This window comes from Rhincodon typus, chromosome 16 (genome assembly GCF_021869965.1).
Source record: "Rhincodon typus isolate 14 chromosome 16, sRhiTyp1.1, whole genome shotgun sequence".
NCBI lineage: Eukaryota > Metazoa > Chordata > Chondrichthyes > Orectolobiformes > Rhincodontidae > Rhincodon > Rhincodon typus.
Genome location: NC_063347.1, coordinates 30649559 through 30658287, shown reverse-complemented (window position 1 = coordinate 30658287; position 8729 = coordinate 30649559). Strand labels below are relative to the sequence as shown.

General features: G+C 43.1%; 1 protein-coding gene across 1 annotated transcript in view; it reads right to left on the bottom strand.

Annotated features, from left to right (window-relative positions):
* The window catches only part of abhd6a (abhydrolase domain containing 6, acylglycerol lipase a), an 84858-nt gene that overhangs the window by 25287 nt on the left and 50842 nt on the right, over positions 1-8729 (bottom strand). The window contains exon 7 of the mRNA XM_048606727.1: positions 807-861. Coding sequence (XP_048462684.1) covers positions 807-861 — 55 coding nt within the window. The remainder of the gene's footprint in view (positions 1-806; positions 862-8729) is intronic.

Below are 8729 nucleotides of genomic sequence, written 5' to 3'. Positions count from 1 at the left end.
TTCGGGTCTGGACCCTTCTGCAGAAAATCCAGAAAGCCCAGACGTGAAACGTCAGCTTTCCTGCTCCTCTGATGCTGCTTGGCCTGCTGTGTTCATCCAGCTCTACACCTTGTTATCTCAGATTCTCCAGCATCGGCAGTTCCTACTATGTCTGTAAATATTTTTATGTTGTTTTGTTCAGCTTCTCCATACAAATAGTTGCACAGAAATTACTTTATAGAATGAATTGTATGCTTAATGAAACCAAAAATTAGACAGAAACAAAAAACTACATGATGCTGGTCAGGTTTGATGAAGAAGGGTGGGAGAAGACTCATACAAAGCATTGATACTAGTATGGAGAGTTTGGGCAAGAGAGTTTGTTTCTGTACTGTATATTCAATGTAGTTTTTGTAAAAACTCTGATTTCACTTTTGGTTTATATATAGACATAAATCATTTTGAATGATATGGTAGTTATTTCATTTACTTTATTTAATTGGGTACCTCTGGTATGTAACAGGATATAATTTGAGTTCTTTCTAATTAAATGTTGAAGTGCAGTGTTGCTGAATGTGCTACCCATTACAAGCTATAACAAAGATGTGAAGGCCTGTTCATATGAACAATGAGTGCGCTATGGTTCTAATCACCAAAAATCGGGGTCGGGGCCAGAGCCCTACCTCATTCCTTATGATCTTATTATCATATCTCCTCAACAAAACTGTCCAGGACCCCATCTTCTATACTAATCTTAAGCAGTTGCAGATTTAAATGGACTAATTTATGGTAAAGAGAGAAACGTATATAAAATAAAATTGTCTTACATTCACGATAAAAGTCATTGTGAGGCAGTCGAACATCCACAAGGCCCTGAAGAATCTAAAAAAGTCAAAAGGTTTAATCACATTTTATAGAATGTACATTCCATGGTTACATTTCATCCTAGTCAGGATTCAATTTATAAACAATTTTACATTTAACTAAGTTATTAAATACATTTTCAAGACCATATAGCCCACTGAACCTGTTCCACCAATCAATATGATCAGTGTTTCCATTCATGTCATTTTTCTGTCCGCTCTCCATAACAATGTTTCTGCAGGGCACAAAATACCTGACCATTGCAAAATTAAACATCTTCAGAGATGGAGCATTCACAATCCTTGAAGAGGAGAGAACTTCAATGATCCCAGGCCCTTTGGGAGAAGTAATTTCTCATGTCCATCCTAAATGACTTGTTATTCTGAAACTGTGTGCCTGCATCTTTGATTCTCCAGCCAGGGAAAATAACACTGCAATATGTGTTCTATCAAACCCCTTTATAATCTTGAATGTTTCAGTGCGATCACCTCTCATTCTCCCAAATTCCAGGGAGTATAATGCAGAATGTTACACTGTAGAGATTCCATAAACTGGCCATTATTTATGTTGGTCATGTGACAAGAATGCGTCCCCACCAATCACAGCCCTTTATGATTGGGCTCAGTCGGATACCTCAGGCAGTTGCAGGTCAACTTGACTGGATGGCACGTCTGTAAGTTCCAGCAGTGGAGAGGTCTGGTACGTGAACAGTCCCCAAATTCCAAATCCTGGATCTGTTAAGTACAGGGGATCCCATGATGGGGAGGGAATATATGACCCAATTTGGCGTGGGCCTGGCGGGAAATGGGATTTGGTTCTTGATGGAGAGGCCAGGATGACAGGAAGCACCTCAGGTTGATAGATCTGAGAAAAGGGGGCCCTTGAGAGAGGCACTCCCTTATCAGCCAAAGGCCCACAGCAGGGTGACCTAATGTGCCTCCCCCCTGCCCTTGAACTCCTTCTGCAGCTTCAAAATTGAGGAAAGCGACCTCTAAATAAAATGCCTGAATTTGTGGGCAATGTGGGGGTCCCAAATAAACATTGCTGACAAGACAGTGCGGGTGGGGTTGAGGTGGGAAGACCATCAAGGAATGTTACAGGATCCCCCATATAAAGTCCCCTAAAAACATCAATGAGCTAAATGATCCTTTGACTGATTTTCAATGGGGGAGAAATTTTGATAAGGAAATATTCCAGCTTTTCTTCGGATACTGCTGTGGGATCGTTGATATCTATGATATATTCTGACAGCATTTCCACAGTGTTGCATTAAAGTCTTAGCTCAGATTATGTCTTCATGACTGTTCGTGGCATTTGAGCCCATTTATTTCCAACTCTGAAACAAGTGGGCCACTACTTAACCAAACTGATAACCGATGAAAAGAAACTCTTCCATTGGGTGTGAAGGATCACAAGCCCGAATTCTCATGGGTAGTAACATCCCTTTGGATCCTTCTTCCAGTTTATATGCCTTTGACTCTATCCTTTCTTCCAACCTCAATATCGGTGGTGCATTCACAATGCTCTCTGACCTTCCCTTCTCTGGCCCTGAAATATCCATCCTTAGCAAAGGCCAGAACTTCTCCTCCTTCTGCTCCCACTTCAATAAATACTGTGGCAGCACGAAGCAGAGCTCATTTCTCATCATTTTTACCACTGAATATTTGGAACCTCTTGCCTGCTCTGCCATTCAAAGAGATCATGGCTAATCTGAAGTCTCATGCAAGAACAGCACTTAATTTTCCACTTAGGTTTTTTACAGCCTTCGGGACTCAACGTCTGCAGGATCTTGTTAGGCCAGAAGGATTCTCCCAGCATTTCCAACAGGAACTCACATGTGGAGTTGTATCCTCTCTAGATCTTCTAATTGAGAATTGTCAAGATGACAGCAGTTACCTCAACAACGAAGCCTTCACCCAGCAATCCAGGAGAAAACTGGTGAAAATGGTAAGTGCAGAAGAACTACCACCATGTGGTAACATCAGCTGGCATATTCAGGGAAGCTTTTAAAAATCTTAGTGTGTCGGTAAGTGAGGTGAGAGGACGGCTGAATGAGTGGAGACAGAGTAACTGGGAGAAGGGATACAGTCTTTACAGAAGCCAAGCCATCAAGACTGTAAGTATTTGGAAGCAGCTGGTATCTTGCGTGAGACCGAACTAAAACCTTAGGTCCTGAAAGGGGTGGCACAGTGGCTCAGTGGTTAGCACTACTACATCAGAGTGCCAGGTTCGATTCCAGCCTCAGGAGACCGTCTTTGTGGAGTCTGCACATTCTCCCTGTGCCTGTGTGGGTTTTCTCTGGGTGCTCCAGTTTCCTCCCACAGTCCAAAGATGTGCAGGTTAGGTGAATTGGCCATGCTAAATTGCCCACAGTGTCCAGGGATGTGCAGGCTAGGTGGGTTAGCCATGGGGAATGCAGGGTTATAGGGATAGAGTGGGGATGTGGGTCTGGGTGGGATGCTCTTTGGAGGGTCGGTGTGGACTCTATGGGCTGAGTGGCCTGCTCCCACACTCTTGGGATTCTATGAAAGCAGATCTGACAACCCGATAGTAAGCATTAACTCTGTATCTCTCTATTGATGCTGCATGACCCAATAAATGCCGAGTGATAAGTATTTTCTGTTTATGTCCCAATTTAACATTGCCAGATTCACCAAGGTCAGCTGCACGAACATGTTTCTGTAGATTTTTTATTTTGAGATTAACATGCTGTAATCGCATCAGCACACACTTCCTCTCTGTTTACAACCACAATGATCATGGATAACCACTTCCTTTAGTACTCAGTATCCTATCCTGTTCCTCAGGGGTACTTCAAGAAAGATTGTTTCCACATCACTATTTTCATATTTGTTTTCATTAATGAAGCTATTTTGCAGATTCTTGGATTAAAGCAAAACCAGAACCAGAGTTGAATATATTACTGGGGCAACTGTGTCATATGTACAGACACTGCTTTGAAAGCGTACTTGTGGTATTTATAGATCAGACTGTACAATTTTGATTAAGTAATATCAGTTGCTTCAATTGTTATCATGTTTTCATTTATTTTGTGTCTCTTTTTGATAAAACCCTGAATAAAGAGAACATGCGCACCAATTAAAAGTTTATTTTAATATATATGTAAAAATGAAAAAAAGTCTTGTGTCCATCACAGATTTATAATACTTAAAATGGTGGACACAATAGTCTTAAAAGTGCTTTTGTTTTAAAAATAAAACATTTCCTGCTGTCTTTCTGACCTTGATGTCTTGGCCTGTCCCCAAGTTCAGGTGCCAGGAATTTATGGGCAGCTGATATACGTAGACACTTCCCTTGATGAGCCTTTTGTTAATTTCAGCATGTACTATTTACTATTTTAGAATGTACATCACAAAAAGCCCCTGAGCATTAACTTTTAAAGGGACAGGCCTGATTAAACACAATAACCTCTCAACAGCTAAACATCAACACAATGCTCCAGACACAATGGGTGGAATTTTTCACTCCCTTGAGCTGTGTGGGAGATAGCGAGAATGTTTGGAAAATCGAGGAAGAATGAAGGATGCACCCCACAGTTCTTTGCTGCATTTTTTTTAGCACCCACTCACATTGTGCTCAATTGGAGGCTCCAGTCTCTATGATTTGGATTGTGTCTTATTGTAGGGGGAAGAGGTAGGCAACTTGTCACATTTCAGAGCACTGAACAGTTAAGGGAATGGACGTGGCACTGCACAGTACTGAGCTATGTCACAGTTACACCAGTACCATGTGCCAGGAGCTTACACAGCAAACACTGTGCATGAGCTTCTACCAAATGCATGGGCCTCAAATGGCCAAGTCTGAAAGTCATAGGGGAACAGACTCATGGGGGTCAAGGGATGAGCCAGATTTCCATGCCTAGATCTCTCGGGTGGGCCTTGCAGTATTGCCCAGAAAGGCAGAAAGGGTATCCCTACATCACATTGACACGCTGTGCTCTTCACAGCTGAAACTTATAAAGTGAGGGGGATGGGTGGTATCCTGGATGCAGAGGAAATGGGGGATCGACAGCAATCTTTTAAGGATGAAGATGGCGATCAAGATCAGGACATTCACCAGGATGGATATGTAAGACAGCATGACAGAGAAATGCATCGTTGTACGTGAGAAACTAGAGAGATCCTGATTGGAACCTCTCTCTCCAGGATGAAAATAAAATAAAAACAAAAACTATTGAAGAAACTCAAAACTTCCAAACGGGAGACATTCAACTCAAAATTCTGTTTACTCTGTTTCTCTTTCCAAAGATTCTGTCAGACCAACGGAGTTTCTCCAGCACTTTGTTTTTATTTCAGATCTCCAGTATCCACAGTATTTTGCCTTTATTCCAGAATGAATTAGTTGGGTTTGGACTTCCTTTAATTGTTTAACTTTCTGTTCCTTATTTGGCAAGCAACCTCTGCTTAGTGCAAAGGACATGTGGACCTGATAGTTTGGCAGTCCTTGACCTTTATGTTGCTGAATAAATATTTCGTTATCCATCTGATTGTACGCTTGACATTTTTGGGTGATCGCACTTTCAAAGTATCTACACTTTACAAAAAGCGGCAGTTACTGAGATGGGGCATTAACATCACGTGGGGTTAACATTAGCTTATTCTTAAGGCTTCAATTGGTGTGTGATAATCTGAGTGTTCTGTCATGAATTCTCTCATTATATTCAGCTGTTTCAGACAAATTCTTAGACACCCCATTTTCATCTTTTAATCAAAGGTTGTTCTTCAATGTTTCAAAGTGTTCAAAGACTGCTAAAATACCGTAAAATGTCCGAGTTCCCTGTAGGACAGCCCTGAGAGAAGTAATGCCATTGGGGGAGGGGGAGGCAGGGATGGGGTGGGGTTTAACATGTGAACTTTATATTGTATACCTCCCAGCCTTGAATGGGTTTCCTTGAAAAGCTGAAAGATAAAATGAATCTTCCCTCCAGAGATATGTGGAATCAGCACTAACATAAGTCCTGCACATTGCTTTTAGTGTCAGTGCTATCCACGTTCAAGTACAATGTCTTGGCTGCAGTCAATAACACAATGTTTCAAGGATTTGTGACGTATGATGCTATTTGTGAAGGAGTCAATTACCTGTGAGAGATGAGCAATGCTTGGCCATTTTAACTTCTTTCATGTCTGGGATGTCTGAACACATTGGCCATCCCTCACATGGGTGTGACCTCACTGGTGCGACACGTCGAGTACCAATGGCTACAGCAATGGAATGCAGATCCATGCACATATCCTGCAGACACCGAGTGTGCTGGAGCTGGGTCTCCATGGCAGCCACCAACCTCTCCATGGAGACTGCTCTCATAGTGCTGATGATATAAGTGGACTCCTCCATCTTTCCATCCAGCTTACTAAAAGGACACCTGAGAAATTTTGCCTGCTGTTCCTGTGCCTGCTTGTGTATTTTGAGCAAAGTTACTAAGGGCTGAGACTGTAGGATTGACTCACGCCTGAGACTGAGCAGTTGCCTGGATTGCCAAAGATGTGTTGAGCGCATTATGTTTCTGATTCTAATCTAGAAAGACAACACACCGAGGTGGAGGGTGCAGGTGAAAGCCTTGCCGCCATAGCCCTTGAGGATTGAATGGCCTCCTCCTCAGGGGAAGGGGGTCGGTGTTTGAGAGCCCCCAGGGCTGGCCTCATGGGGTGAGGGTTCACTGGGTGCCACTAGTGCCAGCATAAAAGAAGAGGTGGAGTTAGTTTTGTAACGGGAATAAAAACATATGCAGATTAAGAATGAGTTAGCACTGGTTTGTAATGGGAGAGCAGTGCAGCACAGCACAATGAAGCTCGCCTGTGTAGGTCTCACACAACAACACTCGTTGCAAACTTCACCAGCTAAATTGGGCATTCTTTCCCCATCTAGCACAAGAAGTCTTATGTCTGCTCCTCCTGTGCCAGGCTTGGCCCTCTTGGCCGAATGTGAGCCAATTTCGTCCACAATGAGATGAAGGGAGGGATTGAGTTTGACAGAAGTGAATGGGAGAGCAGTGGTCATGCAGGAGCATGAGAGGTGGTGAGATGTCCCTGTGGGGGGCAGGAAGGATTAGTAGTTCGGGAGAGTGAGAGCTGTTGAGTGGTCATGACACATGCTGTATTGACAGTTATACTGCACGAGCTTTGATGAGATGCATGTGCAATAGCAGAGTTAGAGTGAGAGCTGGTCTTGTCAGCGTGAGGTAGCAGACCAAAGGTGGCGACACTTACCTCTACAGTGTGGGGAGAGCACTGAACTTCCTTCTGCTCTACTGAGCATTGGATTTTACCTGAAATACTGCCCTGACATAGGTACTAGCTCAGTCCGGGCTGCAAGGGTCTAGTGGTGTAGCCTCCTTTCCCAGACAGCAGGATACAACCCTGCCTTTCCTCTCCAATGCCCTGTTCACCAGAACCTCCAGGCCAGCAACCAAGGAGTTAACTTCCACCCTGGGCCACATACTGAATGCAGATGCTTGAACATCACAGTGTGGTGCGCAGCTGGGCTTTACATAAGGTGTTGTAGCGTAAATGCCAGAACGTCCTGGCAGTGGTGAGCATTTCCACCTCTTCTTCCATGATACCACGAGATGGGTGTCATAATTACTGAGGTGAACAGTGGAAGACTGCATTAGAAAAATCCCTGTGAGCCAGGGCAGACTGGGCACCATGAATTTTGCTTGAAAATACACTGTGCCTGAAAATGGGAACATTCAGCCCAATGTGACCATCTACAACATCATAGAAAACCTTAGCACCTACAACACAAATTAAAGGCAAAAAGAATCATACCAATACAATTATAATTCTAAGCCTTTAACCAACAGAGCTTTTGAAAATGTTTTTTTTAAATTCAGATTTACAGGGCTACTTTCTAGAGCTCCATTTAGAGCAGGTTAGTGTTAGCTGCAGCTCAGTTGGTGAACATGCATCTCAATCACAAATTTCCAGGTTCAGGTCCCACTACAGGACCTGAGCACTAAAGCCAAGGCTGATGCTCCAGTGCAGTACCGACAGCGTGCTAAACTCTCAAAGGTGACGGTTATCAGATGAGATTTCAAAACCAGGCCCTGTCTGCCTGTGCTACTGAATATGAAAGATTCCATCGAACTATTTTAAAGACCAGGCAAGACATTCCTGATGTCCGAGTCAATACTTATCCCTGAATCAACATCACAAATCATATTATCTGTTCATGGTCACATTGCTGTTCGTGGCAGTTTGCTCTAAAGTTGATTACTGTGCTTCCTGCATTCCAACAGTGACTACGATTCAAAAAGCACCTCATTGGCAGGACAGTGATTTGAGACATCTGGGGTCATGGGAAACACTATATAAACACAAGTCTTTCCTTTCCTTCCGTTTGCAATGTAACAGATGGGTCAGAATGAGATCCATCTGCAACATGTCCAACCTCAATTGATGATGCCAGTGTGTCAGCCTTTTTAGAAAAGAAAATCAGGTTAGCTGTGTTCCTCTTGCTTTCTGTCATGAACTTGCGTTCCTGCTGATGATCAAAAACAGAAAGCACAGCAAGGACAAGGGAAAAATACAACTGCAGGCACAGAGCTGTGGCATATGAACAGAGCTCTGTTTCCAGGCAATCAAATCCACAAGGATACAAACATATCAAAACTTTAATGGAGGTAGTTTATTATACCCTATGAGGTCAACTTCAGGAGTCTCAATAAATTTGGGCAGTGGAAACCTGGAGGAGTACAATACTCAGCTGGTACTGAGGAATGGAAAGAATATCAAACTCTGTCGTCAGTGGAAACATTTGCTGATAAAGAGAACATATGGTTGATGTCAGCTGACCATATGTCAGAAGCATCACCCATCATGAAATATCTGTTCTCATTTAGAGTGCAGCAGGATGCTGGTTTGGAA